This window comes from Oncorhynchus gorbuscha, linkage group LG08 (genome assembly GCF_021184085.1).
Source record: "Oncorhynchus gorbuscha isolate QuinsamMale2020 ecotype Even-year linkage group LG08, OgorEven_v1.0, whole genome shotgun sequence".
Lineage (NCBI taxonomy): Eukaryota > Metazoa > Chordata > Actinopteri > Salmoniformes > Salmonidae > Oncorhynchus > Oncorhynchus gorbuscha.
In genome coordinates, this window is record NC_060180.1 from 37,795,151 (window position 1) to 37,817,188 (window position 22,038).

General features: G+C 43.6%; 1 protein-coding gene across 1 annotated transcript in view; it reads right to left on the reverse strand.

Moving 5' to 3' along the window:
* Positions 1 to 3,075: 3,075 nt before the first annotated feature.
* The window catches only part of LOC124041603, a 41,282-nt gene continuing 22,319 nt past the window's right edge, over positions 3,076 to 22,038 (reverse strand). The window contains exons 21-39 of the mRNA XM_046359366.1: positions 20,983 to 21,051; positions 15,446 to 15,517; positions 15,292 to 15,360; positions 15,084 to 15,158; positions 13,880 to 13,951; positions 13,720 to 13,788; positions 12,022 to 12,090; positions 5,310 to 5,357; positions 5,130 to 5,219; positions 4,967 to 5,035; positions 4,804 to 4,875; positions 4,643 to 4,702; positions 4,413 to 4,487; positions 4,167 to 4,225; positions 3,974 to 4,036; positions 3,809 to 3,886; positions 3,668 to 3,707; positions 3,492 to 3,543; positions 3,076 to 3,373 (exon numbers count right to left, since the gene is read on the reverse strand). Of these exons, the coding sequence (XP_046215322.1) occupies positions 3,225 to 3,373; positions 3,492 to 3,543; positions 3,668 to 3,707; positions 3,809 to 3,886; positions 3,974 to 4,036; positions 4,167 to 4,225; positions 4,413 to 4,487; positions 4,643 to 4,702; positions 4,804 to 4,875; positions 4,967 to 5,035; positions 5,130 to 5,219; positions 5,310 to 5,357; positions 12,022 to 12,090; positions 13,720 to 13,788; positions 13,880 to 13,951; positions 15,084 to 15,158; positions 15,292 to 15,360; positions 15,446 to 15,517; positions 20,983 to 21,051 (1,350 nt within the window). The 3' untranslated portion in view covers positions 3,076 to 3,224. The remainder of the gene's footprint in view (positions 3,374 to 3,491; positions 3,544 to 3,667; positions 3,708 to 3,808; positions 3,887 to 3,973; positions 4,037 to 4,166; positions 4,226 to 4,412; positions 4,488 to 4,642; positions 4,703 to 4,803; positions 4,876 to 4,966; positions 5,036 to 5,129; positions 5,220 to 5,309; positions 5,358 to 12,021; positions 12,091 to 13,719; positions 13,789 to 13,879; positions 13,952 to 15,083; positions 15,159 to 15,291; positions 15,361 to 15,445; positions 15,518 to 20,982; positions 21,052 to 22,038) is intronic.

A 22,038-nucleotide genomic window follows, 5' to 3' on the forward strand; every position in this document is an offset into this window, starting at 1 on the left:
ATGACTGGTTTCACGTTCTTCTCCAGGGATCATAGCGATGAATGATCTAAAACAATTGCTATGTGTATTTGCAATCCCTTTCTCCAAACGGGTTACTCACTTATATAGCTCTTATCAATGTATGTATTACAGTGCATGGAGAATGCTGTTTATATATATATATATATATAAAGTAGATGCTTTTCCCACTTGAAACCGGCAGGTTCGTTCTAACCTTATTCATGATTTCCTTTGCATAAAGGTGGTGGAGTTATGAGGGAATTAAGGCAAAATCAGAATATGGAGGAGGATCTATAAACACACCTCTGCCACATCTCCATTTTATTAGATCTCCACCCCGAACAAATAGCGGGTGAATACCATGCTTTTCTCTTGCTTAAGTTTAGGTCAGAATACGCATAGAGAGAATAGTGCATAAAAAAAGTAATTACGTTCCATTTATGTGCGCTTAATTCGGGTCAGAATCGGCCCAATGAGCAGCAGCCATTGCTCTATAAAGTGCTTTGAGTCAGTGCGACTCTTCCTATGGAGTTAATTGACATCTGTATGAATTGCTACCAGCTTTTGGACAGCGATTTCTTCAAATAATGTTGGTTAACCGAGAACTAAAGTCCCCAGCATTTGGTCAGGTGCTCGATTAAATTCTAGGTCCACACATGTTAAGTGAATAGGTGGAAGAGATGCTAGAATGAGGAGCGGAACAAGGAGCTCCACCATATTTGAAAGTTATGGCCGAATGTCCACTTCACTTCCGAAATTCTAAACATGCTAACTAACACCTGCGAAATTGTGACTTGTCCAAATAACCAACTTCTGCAGCTTGTTATTCCATACATCCAATTCATTCCAGACAATTGTTGATGTATGTCTGTCCACGAGAAATTCATTTTCATACAACAATCTTTACAGTTACAAAAAATATCTTTGTCAAGAAAAATGTGTATAAAAATGCACATTTGAGTTCCATTGCTCTATCAAATATTTAAAACACAATGACTGTCTTTGTCTCAATTTGTCCCCAAGTAATTAATATAAAACCAAACACTAGGTTAATCCCTTTTAAAATACTTCTTTAAGTACTCAGTTAATAATGCATCAGATGTAAAATTGGCAGATGGCTTTGGAGCGTGGATGAGCGCCTTGGCGGAGAGGCTTCTGCTCAGCGTCACCATCTCTCCTTTTCCTTTCAACATCACCCTCCTTCCTGCCCCTTTCACTCTGATGAACCTCCTCATCTTCCTTTCTGATGCCTCGCTCCCTACCACGTTCAAATTTTCTTTGCATTTTCTCAATCTTACTCCCATGCTTTTCCTCAGCTCTTTCCCTCTTACACCCCAACTCCCTGTCTTTTTTCTCCCTCCTGGACATTCTCTCCATCACTCCTTCCTCCTCAGAGGTCCCTTTAGCTGTCCCTCTCTCAACCCCACTCGTTCTGTTCACCTCAGATTCCTCTTTTGTCTTCCCCCTCTCTGAGTCTCCCTTTAAGTCAACACTGTGCTTATCTTGACTTCCCCTATCCATCTCTGCTCTCCAGTTCCTAATCCCCCTCTCTACCCCACCCCTTTCAGTCTTACTCGGTCTCTCCATCTCACCCGTTTCAGTTATGCTCCCACACTTCAGATCTTTACTGCGTCTTCTCCCTGGAGCAATCCCTGGTATTTCATCTCTACTGCCTCTCTCCCTCGGACTCCTCTTCGGGATTTGCTCATTGTCAGTCTTGCTGCTATGTCTGCTTACGTTTCCTCTTTCTGAAGTTTCCCTCACCCTCATCTTAGTCTCCCATCCAGCTACTTTTTGTTCCTTCAATCTTTCACTCTTCCCCCTTTCAGACTCTACATTTTCATTTGACATCTCTTTCTTTGTATCAGCCAGCTCATTTTTATTGCCTCTACCTCTTTGTTTTTCAGTCTCTCTTGCCTTTTCTTCACCCTCCTCATTCGTACTGCCTCTGTCATTTCTTTTCTCTTTTTTGCCCTCAACATTTCCCTTTTCATTGGTGTTTCTACTCTCCATTCCTTTATCTTTCTTTTTCCCTTTCTCTGACCCTTTTTTATTCTGAACGCTGCCAGTATCACCTTTCACACTACCACTAGTGTCTCCCCTCTCAGTCGTCCGCTCTTTCTCCATCTCCACTTTCTCAGTCTCACCCAACTCGATTGTTTTACTTTTAGGTCTCGCCTTCTTTCCCTCCTCTTTATTACTATCCTTCTTTTTACTATTCTTCTCCTCCTTCATTTCCCTTTCCTCACTCTTAGCTGCCTCCTCATTGCTTTTATTCCATTTCTGTTCCTCCTGGACCTTCTTGTCCAACTTCTCCTCTAACTGGTCCAGCTCTTGCTCCAGCTGAGCGAGTTTAACTGGGTCTGACTCCAGGTCATCATCCACTTCCACCTCCACTTCCTCCTCCTCCTCGTACTCTTCCAGCTCGATCCCATCCATTGTTTTCTGCAGCTGGGTTTTCACCTTGTTCAGCTCCAGTAGCCCATCCTGCAGGTCCTTGCACATCTCTCGGATCTCGGAGGCGAACTTTGTCTTGGCGCCCTTGCGCAGCTCATGGGAATCCTTGGCGAGGAAGAAGACGTCAAGTGCGAGGAAGAGAGCGGACATGACGCCCGTGGTAACGCTGATGGCCTTAACTGCTTTGGCGGCCCCCCCTGCTACGCCTAGAACCTGCACGGTGCTGATGAGCTTGTCTGTGTTGATCATCAGTTTCTTTCCGGCCCGCCCCCCCTCCTTCATTACGTGCTTAATGTTGTGGTTCAGAGCCTTCTTGGTTGCACTCTCAGTGTACTTTTCAAAGTTCCCCTCCTGCAGAGCTTCCATACCTTCCTGCAGACACACAGAGAGAAAGGACATGTGTGGGACAGAGGGGGAGGAGTGTGTATGTGTATACAGGATGTGAACATGCATGCGTGTGCCCGTTAGTGAGTAAGCGAGAGAGAAAGAACAGTAACCCACCTGTACAAACTCCATACACTCCCTGATGTCCTTGATCTCCTCCTGGTAGCCCTGAATCATCTTCTCCACTTTCTTACAGTCCATGTTGGAGTGCACTGTATCAGTGATGTTGGCCGTTGCCGAGGCGATGCTTCCAGCGGTCGCCACGGAGATGCCTACAGCGGTGACGATGATGGAGGCTCCGAAGGTGAAGGGGGCAAGGATGAGGCCGGTGATGGTGGCCACACTGCCACACACGCTGGCCACGCCACCCCCTACAGCGGCCGTCACCGTCCTCTTGTGGAACTGGTCGGCAGCGTCGGCCTGGGCCAGCAGCTCCAGGATACGGCCCTGCAGTGACGCTCCCCGCTGGTTGAAGAGACGCACAAACAGCCGAGCCGCCATGAACACACGGTCAGCCACCTGCTCCACCGCCCTGAGGGAGGGAAAGAGGGAGGGACAGAGGCGTTTTAAAATGAACTTTCCATGTCAACAGAAAATGGACAATAACGTTTTGAACTTGAACGTAAGGCACAGAGAAATGAATGACTCACATATCTGCTTCATCCTCTTGGAAATGGGATGTTTCATTCCATTGCTCCCAACCTGGTAACCCACAACACAAGAGTCGTCACACTTCTCCAACACATACATTCACCAGCACATAAATATTCCCTCAGCCACTTAAAGGCCCTCAGGCATACAGAAATAGTTTGAGGTGGAAACACACCTTCGACTGATCTCCACCAGTCCAACAGGCCGTCGCTCTCCTGAAAAAGAAACAACAATGAGAAAACATGTCAGAGTCGTCTCCAAATCAGAGAGTGTGAATGAGTGACAGATACCGAGAGACAGACAGACACACAGATACCTCTTCAGACTCCAAGAGGTTGACTCCATCAGTGGGGTATGCTGCCATCTCCACAGGCTGGATCTCCACTGTGCTCTCCTGGAACAGACAGACACACATCAGACCACTGGACACAGGCAACATATAAAGCGCCAGTGTGCATGATACACATCTTCTATAGCTGACCTGCAGTGGGGCCAGCCCTTGCAGCTCCACAGCCTCCTCAATGATAGGCTCCTTATCAGAGTCCTGAGGGAGAAATCAGAAAACCACAGCATGTATTTTACTACTACTGTATTACAAACTGTTTTACATAGAGGGGCATTAAGTGATGGACTGAGTTGGAGGGGTTGAGGAACGCAAGAAGAAATATCAATACCCGAGCAGCAGTACGTTTTGGAATCCCGGGAGAGTTCTTTTCACTTGGAATGACACAACCTGAGAAGCAACTTTGATTTAATATTCAAGATGAAAATAAACAAAATCATTTATAGTACATAACAAAAGTATGGCCTCAAAACCAACTGGGACCAGACAAGTAATTGTATTGAGTAGCGACATGAGTGAAATCTCTGAAATCACAGGTTAATCATGGATCGAATCACCTAAATAACTGATCACTCACCCGTCTCTTCTTCTTGATTGTCCTCCGGCGCTTCAGCTGACTACCTCTCACAGGTGGCTCTGTGTCCATACTGTCCTAATAGGACGTGTAAACATGACATGTTGTGTACATTGTTTTCTGTTCTGGGTGTAAACTGCATAGTAACATGTATCAGTTGGCTACAGTTGCTAATGCTACATGCTAATGCTACATGCTAATGTTACATGCTAATGTTACATGACTGTAATTACCTGTTGCTCGAAAGGTTTTGGAGTTCTCCTGAAGATTCCTGCAAACCCTCCTTTTTTCTCCTGTGTCAAAAATACATACTCAGTAAACATACAAGGCACATTGGTGGGTTAACAAAGTGATGATAAACGTAGGTGTAGGTAAAATAAGGTGCAAGACTCACTTTGCTGGTGGTTGTAGTGTCGGAAAAACTACCATTGCTGGCTGAGAGTTCTCTTTGTGCAGAGAGATTTTCCTACAACAAAAATAGTCATTTTCTAAAACATAATTATATGAAATCAAATGTATTTACATTTATACGTAAATGTAGGTATACAAAATCTTACCTTAATTGTGGTGAAGTCTGAGAGGCTGTCATTGCTGGCGGAGAGTTCCTTGTACTCAGTGAGAGGGTCCTGACATATTTAGAGCACAGGGTTACTAGAAACATTTGTTTGATTGTACATTGATACTGTTACAAAGAACACCAGATAGTGACAACTTAACTACCTTATCAACAGTGAAGCGTGGGGATGGCTTTGGCGATGGTCTTGGAGACCTTTTGAAAATCCCAGTGAGTCCCAAAATCCCTGTTTTTTCCTACATCAGATACAGAGGGAGTTAATAAACTAACACTAACCGTCACTAGAAGTTCCAGACAACAGAGACAACCCTTTCAGGGTAGATTACCTTGCTTTCTGAGAGGTTGTCATTACAGTCTGTTCCCAAATCTGAATCCTGAATTCAAAACAAAAGCACAGTAAGCATTCAATGTGAATGAAGCAGCGATATCTTGAAGCGGAGACCTCTTTCTCCCCTCTCTCTTCAGGTGACATCCTGCGACTAGTGAGGTCTGGCCGCCCAACAACCTGCCCGCTCGACCCCATCCCCTCTCAAAACCATCTCTGGAGACCTTCTCACTTCCCTCATCAACTAATCCCTGACGACTGGCTGTGTCCCCTCTGACTTCAAAATGGCCAGTTTCTCCCTCCTCAAGAAACCAACACTCCCGACTCATCTGACGTCAAAAACGATTGAACTTTCTTTTCTTTCCAAAAACACTTGTGTGCTGCCTCTGATGAACTTTCTCGTTATCTCTCTCAGAATGATCTTCTTGACCCTAACCAGTCAGGCTTCAAGACAGGTCACTTCCGAGACTCTTCTCTGTGTCAAAGAGGCACTGCCAAAGCTGACTCTCTCTCCCAATGTGTAACAACAATGCCTGCCATGGACATTTCCCAGTTGCTTTAAATGTTTAAAAAAATCTATAGTTTAAGAAAACGTTTAAAGCCTCAATGGATTTGATGATCCAACTTTCAAAACCAGTCCTTTTTGGTTAGCCATAGCTGTGCAGCTTTGTTTTACATATTTTTGGGGGTTCCAGGGTCAACACCCTGTATGAGAATACATTTTACTCATCAATATACAAACACCAGTACATGGTTTCCCTTCCATATTGAAATCAAGAATAAATCAGATAATAAAGAAATAAACCAGCTTTCTGCTGTGCAATGTCACATCCCTATCAATGTCACATCCCTATCAATGTCTCATCCCTATCAATGTCTCATCCCTATCAATGTCAAATCCCTATCAATGTCTCATCCCTATCAATGTCACATCCCTATCAATGTCTCATCCCTATCAATGTCACATCCCTATCAATGTCTCATCCCTATCAATGTCACATCCCTATCAATGTCTCATCCCTATCAATGTCACATCCCTATAAATGTCTCATCCCTATCAATGTCACATCCCTATCAATGTCTCATCCCTATCAATGTCACATCCCTATCAATGACGAGTAGGGTGGGCTGATTTCTGTTATAGATTTTCTCAATTGAAAATAAATATATAAAAGGTTGTTCTGGAAGTATTTTTAGGGGTTGATTATTAGGTTGCATAAACATTGAGTGCTTTCCCCCCTCAATTTTGGCTTTCAAATGTGTTTTCTAAAACAAAGTGCATTTGGAAAGTATTCAGACCCCTTCACTTTTTCCACATTTTGTTATGTTAACAGTCTTATAAAATCTATAAAATAGTTCCCCCCCTCATCAATCTACACATAATACCCCATAATGACAAAGCAGAAACAGGTTTTTAGATTTTTTTTTAGCAAATGTGTGTATGTTTATATATATATATATACATGTATGTATATATGTATATATATATATATATATATATATACACATGTATATATATATATATATATACACATGTATGTATATATATATATATATACACATGTATATATATATACATACACATGTATATATATATATATATACACATGTATATATATATACACATGTATATATATATATACACATGTATATATATATATATTTATATATATACACATGTATATATATATATGTATATATATATATAAAAGTATCACATTTACTTAGGTATTCAGACCCTTTAATCAGTAGTTTGTTGAAGCACTTTTGGCAGCGATTACAGCCTTTTTCCATTTTAGAATATTGCTGTTAACGTAACAAAATGTGTAAAAAGTGAAGGGGTCTGAATACTTTCCGAATGCACTGTAAATAAGGAGGATAGGTTGCTGCTGCTGGTCAGAGTCTGTCTGCCTTTGACTGGTGAGGGAACGGTGTTCTCGAACCTACTGCCTGAGGTTCAGAGAAACAGGCCTTTTCTAATTATGAAGCCTACTAGAAACCAGTTCTTTCAAAGTTTGTAATACTACCAAAGTTGTCTTTGAACTCAACAAATTGAGCCCAATATGACCATTACCAATTATCACTAGCTTTGAGAAACTGTTCACACTTGAGACACACATCTCATCACCTTGAACTGCTGTGGTGAGACTGTGGTGAGACTCACTATTTTTTCTCTCTCCACCCCATGGACTTTTGGGGCATGGCCGTTCAGGTTATGATTTCTCTCTCTCTCTCTGACCATGCTTAGAATAATGCCTAGTAATGCTTGTTAAAACATAATTTTCTATATACTTTATGTGAATTTACCATGTTAAATATGACTGTACTTCTTTATTTGTTACAGAGAAGCTATTGCTTCATTTCCCTTTCAAGCGTTACTCAACTTTTCTCCCCTTCACAAACCATGGCCTCTGAGGACCGGGCCAAACCAAAAGCATAATAAAATTAGGAATTGAGTAGTACTGTGTAGTGTAAAGCCACAGAAAGCCAGTAGCTTTTGTGGGAAACTTATTTCCAATCCATCAAATTCATCATGGTATATTATTGAGGGGGTCAAATTGGCCTATCTGGCTATATCTATTCAGGCGAGTGCATTTATCTCCTGTATAGCATATTCATTATCTCTCAGTTTGTGTCCATTACAGCACCATCCCCATGTTCATCTTCCTCTGTGTGTCTGAATAAAGTTCCTGTATGTACTAACTCTTGAGCAACTTAATTACCCTCTAACTCGGGGCGGTGTCATAAATAAACCAGTCAAATACGTGGAGCCCGGTCGCTCTCTTTCAGCTCTCCCTACATTTTTTATGTTTGCGCCGCACCCAATCTGTTCGCTAGCTCACCCAACCTATGTTGATTGACAGTTTGCTGGTCCAGTCATTGGGCAGAGTGTGCATTTCCCTATCCTTGCGCATGTTTTTTTGCAAGGCCGGTGGTGCGGCTACTGTCTTTGGCTTTGTGGAGAGTAAATCCAGAGACTCTGTACCATAGAATGAATGACAAAACATGACAAAACCTGGCCAGATAATTTCAAGTCATCAGTCTCAAGTCAAAGTCGAGTCCCGAGTCCAAGTGAAGTCTCAAATGAATTTATTTTCAATCAAGTCGAGCCTCAATTCATCAAATTTGTGACTCGAGTCAGACTCCACAACTCTGCCTACATGTATCCTGCCCCATGAGGGTTAATAACCAGGAAAATAACCTCTCACTCAACGTCAACAAAACAAAGGAGCTGATCGTGGACTTCAGGAAACAGCAGAGGGAGCACTCCCCAATCCACATCGACGGGACCGCAGTGGAGAAGGTAGAAAGCTTCAAGTTCCTCGGCGTACACATCAATAATGATCAGAAATGGTCCATCCACACAGACCGTGTGGTGAAGAAGGTGCAAACAGCACCTCTAACCTCAGGAGGCTGAGAATTTGGCTTGGCCCTTTTTATCACCGCCTGGTACGGCAACTGCACCGCCCACAACCGAAGGGCTCTCCAGAGGATGGTGTGGTCTGCCCAATGCATCACCGGGGGCAAACTACCTGCCCTCCAGGACATCTACAGTACCTGATGTCACAGGAAGGCCAAGAAGATCATCAAGAACATCAACCACCCAAGCCACGGCCTGTTTACCCCGCTGCCATCCAGAGGGCGAGGTCAGTAAAGGTGCCTCTCTGACATTGCTCAATCTAATATTTATATATTTCATAATTCCATTCTTTTACTTTTAGATTTGTGTGTATTGTTGTGAATTGTTAGATACTAGTGCACTGTTGGAGCTAGGAACACAAGCATTTCATTACACCCGCAATAACATTAGCTAAATATGTGTATGTGACCAATATCATTTGATTTGATGAGAGGAAACAATGTGCTGGACCATTTGTACACAAACATCCGAGATACATACAAAACCGTCCCCCATCCCCACTTCGGCCAATCAGATCACGTCTCTCTGTTCCTACAGAAACTCAAGAGGGGGAGCCACTAACACAGAGAATAGTGAGGGCCTGGACAGAAGAGGCAGACTCAATGATGCAGGAGTGTTTTGAGAATACTGATTGGAATATGTTCAAAGATTCATCCAACCAGAACTCATCCATCAACACTGACAAATATACATAGTCAGTCACAGGCTTCATTAGGTAATGTGTTGAGGATGTTGTACCCACAATAACAATCCGGACATACCCCAACAAAAATTCCTGGCCATGTCCTCAGAAGCCCCATTTATACCTGGTTCTAACATACATCCTTTGTTCTGATCTTCTCCACATTTAGATTGTGCCCACATTTTTGGGCAAGTGTAGATGATAAAAAGACTCATCGTGATCAGATCTTTCTACCCACCTCCAGAGGTAGTCAGACACGCATTCTATTTGGATATCTTAGAAGTGTAGGCAGGTCTGGATAGTGAAACTATTTAAATCATCATTATCCCGCCCTCTAAAATCATGGACAGGTGATGCCATTGACTTAAAGCATCAATGTCTTCAAATAAATATTATTTTGAAAGAATATCTGTCAAACAATTGGCATACAGGCAGGGACCAGGATATTTGGTCAAAATAATGACACTGTGGACAGATAAAAGACATATTTTACTGACGTGAAGATGCGATGTGCACTATCAGAATGTGGATAAGATGAGGACAAAGGCAGCATGTTGGCACCAGGTATAAATGAGGCTAGTGTGTTCGCTGATCAGACATATTCAACCTGTCCTTGTCTCAGGCTGTAGTCCCCACTTGCTTCAAGGATACCATCATCATTCCAGCGACCAAGAAAACCAAGGACACATTGTAGGGCAGCATCCAAAGTGACTCTTCTTATCAACTGTATGCAATCATTTCCTGTGTTGTCTTAGGGATTCAGCATTCTCTGTATTATCTCTCCCAACCCTCCATTGTGTCACCTCTGAGATACAGACGTTACATCATGTAGGTCTGATATCTGATTGGAGATGAACTTTACAGTAATTCTATTGGTCAACAACTCAGTTTTTGAATCTAAATAACTTGGATGCTTATAAAATGTTCCTTTTTTAAAAATCCTGAACTGCTGTGGTGAGACTCACTATTTTTTCTCTCTCCACCCCATGGACTTTTGGGGCATGGCCGTTCAGGTTATGATTTCTCTCTCTCTCTGACCATGCTTAGAATAATGCCTAGTAATGCTTGTTAATGTCTTGTAACTTAAGCTACAATACACTTGTATTTAGAATTCTGTTCTCAGACGTTTCTTCATTGCGTATTGCTGTAACTCAACCATTGTCTCTTGCATATTGCTAATCTTTATGCAGTCAGATAAACATTTGACTGGGCCAATTGCTTAGTATTATTACGAGTCGCATGTGATGTATGTCATAATAATAATAATAATAAATCAATAAAATATCTCTCAAGCTCTGTCAGGTTGGATGGGGAGTGTTGCTGCACAGCTATTTTCAGGTCTCTCCAGAGATGTTCAATCGGGTTCAAGTCCGGGCTCTGGCTGGGTCACTCAAGGGCATTCAGAGACTTGTCCCGAAGCCACTCCTGCTTTGTCTTGGCTGTGTGCTTAAGGTCGTTGTCCTGTTGGAAAGTGAACCTTCGCCACCAATCTGAGGTCCTGAGCGCGCTGGAGCTGGTTTTCATCAAGGATCTCTCTGCACTTTGCTCCATTCACTTTTCCTTCAATCCTGACAAGTCTCCTAATGCCTGCAACTGAAAAAATCCCCACAGCATGATGCTGCAACCACCATTCTTCAACGTAGGGATGCTGCCAGGTTTCCTCCAGACGTGACGCTTGGCATTTAGACCAAAGATTTCAATCTTGGTTTCATCAGATCAGATAATCTTGTTTTTCATGTTTATTTTTGGTAAACTCGAAGCGGGCTGTCATGTGCCTTTTACTGAGGAGTGGCTTCCATCTGGATACTCTACCATAAAGGCGTGATTGGTGGAGTGCTGCAGAGATGGTTGACCTTCTGGAAGGTTCTCCCATCTCCACATAGGAACTCTGTAGCTCTGTCTGAGTGACCATTGGGTTCTTGGTCACCTCCCTGACCAAGGTCCTTCTTCACCGATTGCTCAGTTTGGCCGGGTGACCAGCTCTAGGAAGAGTCTTGGTGGTTCCAAATTTGATACATTTTTAAGAATGATGGAGGCTACTGTGTTCTTGAGGACCTTCAATGCTGCAGAAATGTTTTGGTAATCTTCCCCAAATCTGTGCCTCGACACAATCCTGTCTCGGAGCTCTACGGATAATTCCTTCGACCTCATGGCTTGGTTTTTGCTCTGACATGCACTGTCAACTGTGGGACCTTATATAGAGAGGTGTGTGCCTTTCCAAATCATGTCCAGTCATTTGAATTTACCACAGGTGGACTCCAATCTAGTTGTAGAAACATCTCAAGGATGATCAATGGAAACAATGATGCCCCTGATCTCAATTTTGAGTCTCATAGCAAAGGGTCTGAATACTTATGTAAATATAAATATTGTAAATTTTCTGTTTTTATTTTGAATACATTTGCAAAAATGTCATACGCCTGTTTTCGCTTTGTCATTACGGGGTATTGTGTGTAAATTGATGACGATTCATTTTTAAAGAATCTATTTTAGAATAAGGCTGTAACGTAACAAAATGTGGAAAAGGGGAAGGGGTCTGAATACTTTCAGAATGCACTGTATATACCATAGAGATTGAATAGAAATGATTCTTAGGACTAACATGTTTACCTCTTCTGGTTGCGAGGCTTCAGCTGTTTTAGGAGCCTTTTGGAACATTCCACTGAATATACCTTTACCCTGAAACACACAGATGCAGTTTAGAAAGAGCAACTGAAATCATGTCACCTGGAGATCAAGTTAAAAAAAAAAATATATATATTACACCTTTATTTAACCAGGTAGGCTAGTTGAGAACAAGTTCTCATTTGCAACTGCGACCTGGCCAAGATAAAGCATAGCAGTGTGAACAGACAACACAGAGTTACACATGGAGTAAACAATTAACAAGTCAATAACACAGTAGAAAAAAGGGAGTCTATATATATTGTGTGCAAAAGGCATGAGGAGGTAGGCAAATAATTACAATTTTGCAGATTAACACTGGAGTGATAAATGATCAGATGGTCATGTACAGGTAGAGATATTGGTGTGCAAAAGAGCAGAAAAGTAAATAAATAAAAACAGTATGGGGATGAGGTAGGTAAAAATGGGTGGGCTATTTACCGATAGACTATGTACAGCTGCAGCGATCGGTTAGCTGCTCAGATAGCAGATGTTTGAAGTTGGTGAGGGAGATAAAAGTCTCCAAGTTCAGTGATTTTTGCAATTCGTTCCAGTCACAGGCAGCAGAGAACTGGAACGAAAGGCGGCCAAATGAGGTGTTGGCTTTAGGGATGATCAGTGAGATACACCTGCTGGAGCGCGTGCTACGGATGGGTGTTGCCATCGTGACCAGTGAACTGAGATAAGGCAGAGCTTTACCTAGCATGGACTTGTAGATGACCTGGAGCCAGTGGGTCTGGCGACGAATATGTAGCGAGGGCCAGCCGACTAGAGCATACAGGTCGCAGTGGTGGGTGGTATAAGGTGCTTTAGTGACAAAACGGATGGCACTATGATAAACTGCATCCAGTTTGCTGAGTAGAGTGTTGGAAGCAATTTTGTAGATGACATCGCCGAAGTCGATGATCGGTAGGATAGTCAGTTTTACTAGGGTAAGTTTGGCGTCGTGAGTGAAGGAGGCTTTGTTGAGGAATAGAAAGCAGACTCTAGATTTGATTTTCAATTGGAGATGTTTGATATGAGTCTGGAAGGAGAGTTTACAGTCTAGCCAGACACCTAGGTACTTATAGATGTCCACATATTCAAGGTCGGAACCATCCAGGGTGGTGATATGCTTATCAGGGGTGCAGGCAGCGAACAGTTGAAAAGCATGCATTTGGTTTTACTAGCGTTTAAGAGCAGTTGGAGGCCACGGAAGGAGTGTTGTATGGCATTGAAGCTCGTTTGGAGGTTAGATAGCACAGTGTCCAAGGACGGGCCGGAAGTATATAGAATGGTGTCGTCTGCGTAGAGCTGGATCAGGGAATCGCCCGCAGCAAGAGCAACATCATTGATATATACAGAGAAAAGAGTCGAACCGAGGATTGAACCCTGTGGCACCCCCATAAAGACTGCCAGAGGCCCGGACAGCATGCCCTCCGATTTGACACACTGAACTCTGTCTGCAAAGTAGTTGGTGAACAAGACAAGGCAGTCATCCGAAAAACCGAGGCTACTGAGTCTGCCGATAAGAATATGGTGATTGACAGAGTCGAAAGCCTTGGCAAGGTCGATGAAGACGGCTGCACAGTACTGTCTTTTATCGATGGCGGTTATGATATCGTGTAGTACCTTGAGCGTGGCTGAGGTGCAGTTCAGTCTCACCTTAGGGTTGCTGTTGTCAGAGAGACTGTCATTACTGGCTGAGAGCTCACTGTGTAATGACCGCTTGTCCTATGAGACAATCGAGTGTTACTATGACACTAGCCAAAAGTTATAAATATGACCGACTAGTCATGGTCAAATTAAGACCTAATGTAGTTACCTCTTCTGGTTGACAGTCTTCATCGGCAGGTTTAGGTGATTTTTGGAACATTCCACTGAATTTACCTCTCTCCTGAAACACACAAGTGATAGTAGTAATATCCTGCTCCAGGTATCTGGACATCTATTCACCTTAATAGTGTTGTTGTCAGAGAGACTGTCATTACTGGCTGAGAGCTCACTGACCGCTTGTCCTATGAGGCTATTAAGTGTTACTAGAACAATTAACGACGGTTAATAATAATAGACTCATAATTATCATTAGTCCACGTCAAATTTAGAGCCAATATAGTCATCATGACGGATCACCACCTCAAGCTGAACCTCGGCAAGACGGAGCTGCTCTTCCTCCCGGGGAAGGACTGCCCGTTCCATGATCTCGCCATCACGGTTGACAACTCCATTGTGTCCTCCTCCCAGAGCGCTAAGAACCTTGGCGTGATCCTGGACAACACCCTGTCGTTCTCAACTAACATCAAGGCGGTGGCCGTTCCTGTAGGTTCATGCTCTACAACATCCGCAGAGTACGACCCTGCCTCACACAGGAAGCGGTGCAGGTCCTAATCCAGGCACTTGTCATCTCCCATCTGGATTACTGCAACTCGCTGTTGGCTGGGCTCCCTGCCTGTGCCATTAAACCCCTACAACTCATCCAGAACGCTGCAGCCCGTCTGGTGTTCAACCTTCCCAAGTTCTCTCACGTCACCCCGCTCCTCCGCTCTCTCCACTGGCTTCCAGTTGAAGCTCGCATCCGCTACAAGACCATGGTGCTTGCCTACGGAGCTGTGAGGGGAACGGCACCTCAGTACCTCCAGGCTCTGATCAGGCCCTACACCCAAACAAGGGCACTGCGTTCATCCACCTCTGGCCTGCTCGCCTCCCTACCACTGAGGAAGTACAGTTCCCGCTCAGCCCAGTCAAAACTGTTCGCTGCTCTGGCTCCCCAATGGTGGAACAAACTCCCTCACGACGCCAGGACAGCGGAGTCAATCACCACCTTCCGGAGACACCTGAAACCCCACCTCTTTAAGGAATACCTAGGATAGGATAAAGTAATCCTTCTCACCCCCCTTAAAAGATTTAGATGCACTATTGTAAAGTGGCTGTTCTACTGGATGTCATAAGGTGAATGCACCAATTTGTAAGTCGCTCTGGATAAGAGCGTCTGCTAAATGACTTAAATGTAAATATAAATCTCTAGATACCTCTTCTTGTTGAGAGCCTTCATCGGCAGGAATAGGAGATTTCTTGAACATTCCACTGAATAAACTTCCTTTCTCCTGAAATACAAAAAGACTGTTTAGATTAGATTTTTTTTTGTTTTACTGTTTTTTTTGTTTTACTGTGTTAACATATAATGTTATCTGGATACATAGTATTGTCTGAAGATAATACTCCACCAAACCTCCTCACCGTGGTGTTGTTGGTATCAGAAAGGCTGTTGTTGCTGACTGAGAGCTCACTGCATGTTGCAAGATTGTCCTGGAACAGAACACAGTTATGTCGTTAGAAAATGAACAAACTCTTACAGTAAGTAACTGAAGCAAACAGACATGTTTGATCTCACCTGCACAGGTGTTTCATCTCCAGATGATTTGGGGGTCTTTTTAAGGATTCCACTGAATAGCCCCTTTTTTCCCTGATAGAAGAAGACAGTGTCATTTGATGACAAAACCTGGCCAGATAATTTCAAGTCAGTCTCAAGTCAAAGTCGAGTCCCGAGTCCAAGTGAAGTCTCAAATGAATTTATTTTCAATCAAGTCGAGCCTCAATTCATCAAATTTGTGACTCGAGTCAGACTCCACAACTCTGCCTACGTGTATCCTGCCCCATGAGGGTTAATAACCAGGAAAATAACCTCTCACTCAACGTCAACAAAACAAAGGAGCTGATCGTGGACTTCAGGAAACAGCAGAGGGAGCACTCCCCTATCCACATCGACGGGACCGCAGTGGAGAAGGTAGGAAAGCTTCAAGTTCCTCGGCGTACACATCAGAAATGGTCCATCCACGCAGACCGTGTGGTGAAGAAGGTGCAAACAGCACCTCTTTATCCTCAGGAGGCTGAGAATTTGGCTTGGCCCTTTTTATCACCGCCTGGTACGGCAACTGCACCGCCCACAACCGAAGGGCTCTCCAGAGGATGGTGTGGTCTGCCCAATGCATCACCGGGGGCAAACTACCTGCTCTCCAGGACATCTACAGCACCTGATGTCACAGGAAGGCCAAGAAGATCATCAAGAACATCAACCACCCAAGCCACGGCCTGTTTACCCCGCTGCCATCCAGAGGGCGAGGTCAGTAAAAGGTGCCTCTCTGACATTGCTCAATCTAATATTTATATATTTCATAATTCCATTCTTTTACTTTTAGATTTGTGTGTATTGTTGTGAATTGTTAGATACTAGTGCACTGTTGGAGCTAGGAACACAAGCATTTCATTACACCCGCAATAACATTAGCTAAATATTTGTATGTGACCAATATCATTTGATTTGATGAGAGGAAACAATGTGCTGGACCATTTGTACACAAACATCCGCGATACATACAAAACCGTCCCCCAGCCCCACTTCGGCCAATCAGATCACGTCTCTCTGTTCCTACAGAAACTCAAGAGGGAGCCACTAACACAGAGAATAGTGAGGGCCTGGACAGAAGAGGCAGACTCAATGCTGCAGGAGTGTTTTGAGAATACTGATACTGATTGGAATATGTTCAAAGATTCATCCAACCAGAACTCATCCATCAACACTGACAAATATACATAGTCAGTCACAGGCTTCATTAGGTAATGTGTTGAGGATGTTGTACCCACAATAACAATCCGGACATACCCCAACAAAAATTCCTGGCCATGTCCTCAGAAGCCCCATTTATACCTGGTTCTAACATACATCCTTTGTTCTGATCTTCTCCACATTTAGATTGTGCCCACATTTTTGGGCAAGTGTAGATGATAAAAAGACTCATCGTGATCAGATCTTTCTACCCACCTCCAGAGGTAGTCAGACACGCATTCTATTTGGATATCTTAGAAGTGTAGGCAGGTCTGGACAGTGAAACTATTTAAATCATCATTATCCCGCCCTCTAAAATCATGGACAGGTGATGCCATTGATTTAAAGCATCAATGTCTTCAAATAAAAATTATTTTGAAAGAATATCTGTCAAACAATTGGCATACAGGCAGGGACCAGGATATTTGGTCAAAATAATGACACTGTGGACAGATAAAAGACATATTTTACTGACGTGTAGATGCGATGTGCACTATCAGAATGTGGATAAGATGAGGACAAAGGCAGCATGTTAGCACCAGGTATAAATGAGGCTAGTGTGTTCGCTGATCAGACATATTCAACCTGTCCTTGTCTCAGGCTGTAGTCCCCACTTGCTTCAAGGATACCATCATCATTCCAGCGACCAAGAAAACCAAGGACACATTGTAGGGCAGCATCCAAAGTGACTCTTCTTATCAACTGTATGCAATCATTTCCTGTGTTGTCTTAGGGATTCAGCATTCTCTGTATTATCTCTCCCAACCCTCCATTGTGTCACCTCTGAGATACAGACGTTACATCATGTAGGTCTGATATCTGATTGGAGATGAACTTTACAGTAATTCTATTGGTCAACAACTCAGTTTTTGAATCTAAATAACTTAGATGCTTATAAAATGTTCCTTTTAAAAAAATCCTGAACTGCTGTGGTGAGACTCACTATTTTTTCTCTCTCCACCCCATGGACTTTTGGGGCATGGCCGTTCAGGTTATGATTTCTCTCGCTCTCTGACCATGCTTAGAATAATGCCTAGTAATGCTTGTTAATGTCTTGTAACTTAAGCTACAATACACTTGCATTTAGAATTCTGTTCTCAGACATTTCTTCATTGCGTATTGCTGTAACTCAACCATTGTCTCTTGCATATTGCTAATCTTTATGCAGTCAGATAAACATTTGACTGGGCCAATTGCTTAGTATTATTACGAGTCGCATGTGATGTATGTCATATACTGTATATTCAAATATCAAATATTACCGCCCACTACAGTAAATGGTGGCCCAGGAGTCAGATAAACATTTTAATAGTATAATTGCGTAGTCACATTACGAGTCGATTGTGAGGTATTTATAATATCATATAGACACGTGAAATATTACTGCAACATGCCCAAATGACTGTCGCCCAGTCGCACTCACCCCTGTCACCATGAAGTCATTTGAGACGCGGGTCATTGCCCACATCAATGCCAACATGCCAGCCACACTGGATCCACTCCAATTTGCCTACCGCTCCAACAGAGCCACGGAAGATGACATTTCCATCGCCATTCACACAACCCTAACACATCTGGACAAGAGGAACACCTATGTGAGAATGCTGTTCATTGACTACAGTTCAGCATTCAACACTATTGTTCCGTCCAAGCTCAGAGCCCTGGTCCTGGACACCATCCTCTGCAACTGGATCCTCTACTTCCTGACAGGCAGACCACAGGCTGTGAGGATCGGCAACAACATATTCTTCACACCGACTCTTAACACAGGGGCCCCCCAGTGGTGTGTCCTCAGCCCTTGTTTTTACACGACACCAACTCCATCATCAAGTTTTCTGACGACACCACCGTTGTAGGCCTGATAACCAAAAACCATGAGCCAGTCTGTAGGGAGGAGGTAGGTGAACTGGCATTGTGGTGCCAGGACAACAACCTCTCCCTCAATGTCAGCAAAACAAAGGAGTTGAAGCAGAGGAGGGGGAACACGCCCCGATCCACATCAACGGGACTGCAGTAGAGAGAGTCAGCAGTTGAAGATCCTCTGCGTCCACATCACCGAGGACTTGACATGGATCAACAACATCACCACACTTGTCAAGAGGGCGCGACAACGTGTCTACTTTCCTAAGGCGGCTGAATAAATTTGGCATGCCACCCCGGGTCCTCCCAAATAGTACCGCTGCACCATCGAGAGCGTCCTGACCGGTTGCATCACGGCCTAGTACTCCATCCACGACCGCAAGGCCCTACCGCCCTGTTGAAGACGGCCCAGTACATCACTGGGACTGTGCTCCCATCCATCCAGGACATCTACTTGAAATGGTGCCTGAGGAAGTCCCGCAGCCATGAGCTGTTCACTCACTTACTGTCGAGCAGACGGTATCGGAGCATGAGGTCTGGTACCAACAGGCTCAGAAACGGTTTCTATCTACAAGCCATCAGACTGTTGAATACTTCAAAGTGACTGATCACCTGTACTGACTCCGCACACATGCACTCACTCATGTACACATATACATTCATGCTACACACACATCACAACTGCTGCTACCAGACTCTTATTTACTATTGCTAATATTGCACAATTTAAACACTTGCCCCCCAATCCCACCTTCCCTGATACATGTGTAAATATTGTACTATAAATTGTGCATCCCTGTATTATACATATGCAAAAATGTTTATTATGATCTACTGAGCCATTTACTTCATGTTCATATTCGTATGTTTTATTCTTTTTTATTGTTGGAACCTTTGTCTAGAAGAAACTTGCAACCATTCTTCTCTGCAGAGCTCCCGAGTGGCGCAGCATTCTAAGGCACTGCATCTCAGTGGTACAGGCGTCACTACAGACCTGATTCAATTGCAGGCTGTATCACAACCAGCCGCGATTGGGAGTCCCATAGAGCGGCGCACAACTGGCCCAGCGTCGTCCGGGCTTCGCCGGGGTAGGCCGTTCTTAACTGGCTTGCCTAGTTAAATAAAGGCTAAATAAATCAATAAAATATCTCTCAACCTCTGTCAGGTTGGATGGGGAGTGTTGCTGCACAGCTATTTTCAGGTCTCTCCAGAGATGTTCAATCGGGTTCAAGTCCGGGCTCTGGCTGGGTCACTCAAGGGCATTCAGAGACTTGTCCCGAAGCCACTCCTGCTTTGTCTTGGCAGTGTGCTTAAGGTCGTTGTCCTGTTGGAAGGTGAACCTTTGCCACCAATCTGAGGTCCTGAGCGCGCTGGAGCTGGTTTTCATCAAGGATCTCTCTGCACTTTGCTCCATTCACTTTTCCTTCCATCCTGACAAGTCTCCTAATGCCTGCAACTGAAAAACATCCCCACAGCATGATGCTGCCACCACCATTCTTCACCGTAGGGATGGTGCCAGGTTTCCTCCAGACGTGACGCTTGGCATTTAGACCAAAGATTTCAATCTTGGTTTCATCAGACCAGATAATCTTGTTTTTCATGGTCTGAGATACCTTTGTGTATTTTTGGTAAACTCGAAGCGGGCTGTCATGTGCCTTTTACTGAGGAGTGGCTTCCGTCTGGATACTCTACCATAAAGGCGTGATTGGTGGAGTGCTGCAGAGATGGTTGACCTCCTGGAAGGTTCTCCCATCTCCAAATAGGAACTCTGTAGCTCTGTCTGAGTGACCATTGGGTTCTTGGTCACCTCCCTGACCAAGGTCCTTCTCCACCGATTGCTCAGTTTGGCCGGGTGACCAGCTCTAGGAAGAGTCTTGGTGGTTCCAAATTTGATCAATTTTTAAGAATGATGGAGGCTACTCTGTTCTTGAGGACTTTCAATGCTGCAGAAATGTTTTGGTAATCTTCCCCAAATCTGTGCCTCGACACAATTCTGTCTCGGAGCTATACAGATAATTCCTTCGACCTCATGGCTTGGTTTTTGCTCTGACATGCACTGTCAACTGTGGGACCTTATATAGAGAGGTGTGTGCCTTTCCAAATCATGTCCAGTCATTTGAATTTACCACAGGTGGACTCCAATCTAGTTGTAGAAACATCTCAAGGATGATCAATGGATCTCAATTTTGAGTCTCATAGCAAAGAGTCTGAATACTTATGTAAATAAGGTATTTCTGTTTTTTATTTTGAATACATTTGCAAAAATGTCATACGCCTGTTTTCGCTTTGTCATTACGGGGTATTGTGTGTAAATTGATGACGATTCATTTTTAAAGAATCTATTTTAGAATAAGGCTGTAACGTAACAAAATATGGAAAAGGGGAAGGGGTCTGAATACTTTCAGAATGCACTGTATATACCATAGAGATTGAATAGAAATGATTCTTAGGACTAACATGTTTACCTCTTCTGGTTGCGAGGCTTCAGCTGTTTTAGGAGCCTTTTGGAACATTCCACTGAATATACCTTTACCCTGAAACACACAGATGCAGTTTAGAAAGAGCAACTGAAATCATGTCACCTGGAGATCAAGTAAAAAAATAATAATAATGATTACACCTTTATTTAACCAGGTAGGCTAGTTGAGAACAAGTTCTCATTTGCAACTGCGACCTGGCCAAGATAAAGCATAGCAGTGTGAACAGACAACACAGAGTTACACATGGAGTAAACAATTAACAAGTCAATAACACAGTAGAAAAAAGGGAGTCTATATACATTGTGTGCAAAAGGCATGAGGAGGTAGGCGAATAATTACAATTTTGCAGATTAACACTGGAGTGATAAATGATCAGATGGTCATGTACAGGTAGAGATATTGGTGTGCAAAAGAGCAGAAAAGTAAATAAATAAAAACAGTATGGGGATGAGGTAGGTAAAAATGGGTGGGCTATTTACCGATAGACTATGTACAGCTGCAGCGATCGGTTAGCTGCTCAGATAGCAGATGTTTGAAGTTGGTGAGGGAGATAAAAGTCTCCAAGTTCAGTGATTTTTGCAATTCGTTCCAGTCACAGGCAGCAGAGAACTGGAACGAAAGGCGGCCAAATGAGGTGTTGGCTTTAGGGATGATCAGTGAGATACACCTGCTGGAGCGCGTGCTACGGATGGGTGTTGCCATCGTGACCAGTGAACTGAGATAAGGCAGAGCTTTACCTAGCATGGACTTGTAGATGACCTGGAGCCAGTGGGTCTGGCGACGAATATGTAGCGAGGGCCAGCCGACTAGAGCATACAGGTCGCAGTGGTGGGTGGTATAAGGTGCTTTAGTGACAAAACGGATGGCACTGTGATAAACTGCATCCAGTTTGCTGAGTAGAGTGTTGGAAGCCATTTTGTAGATGACATCGCCGAAGTCGAGGATCGGTAGGATAGTCAGTTTTACTAGGGTAAGTTTGGCGTCGTGAGTGAAGGAGGCTTTGTTGCGGAATAGAAAGCCGACTCTAGATTTGATTTTCAA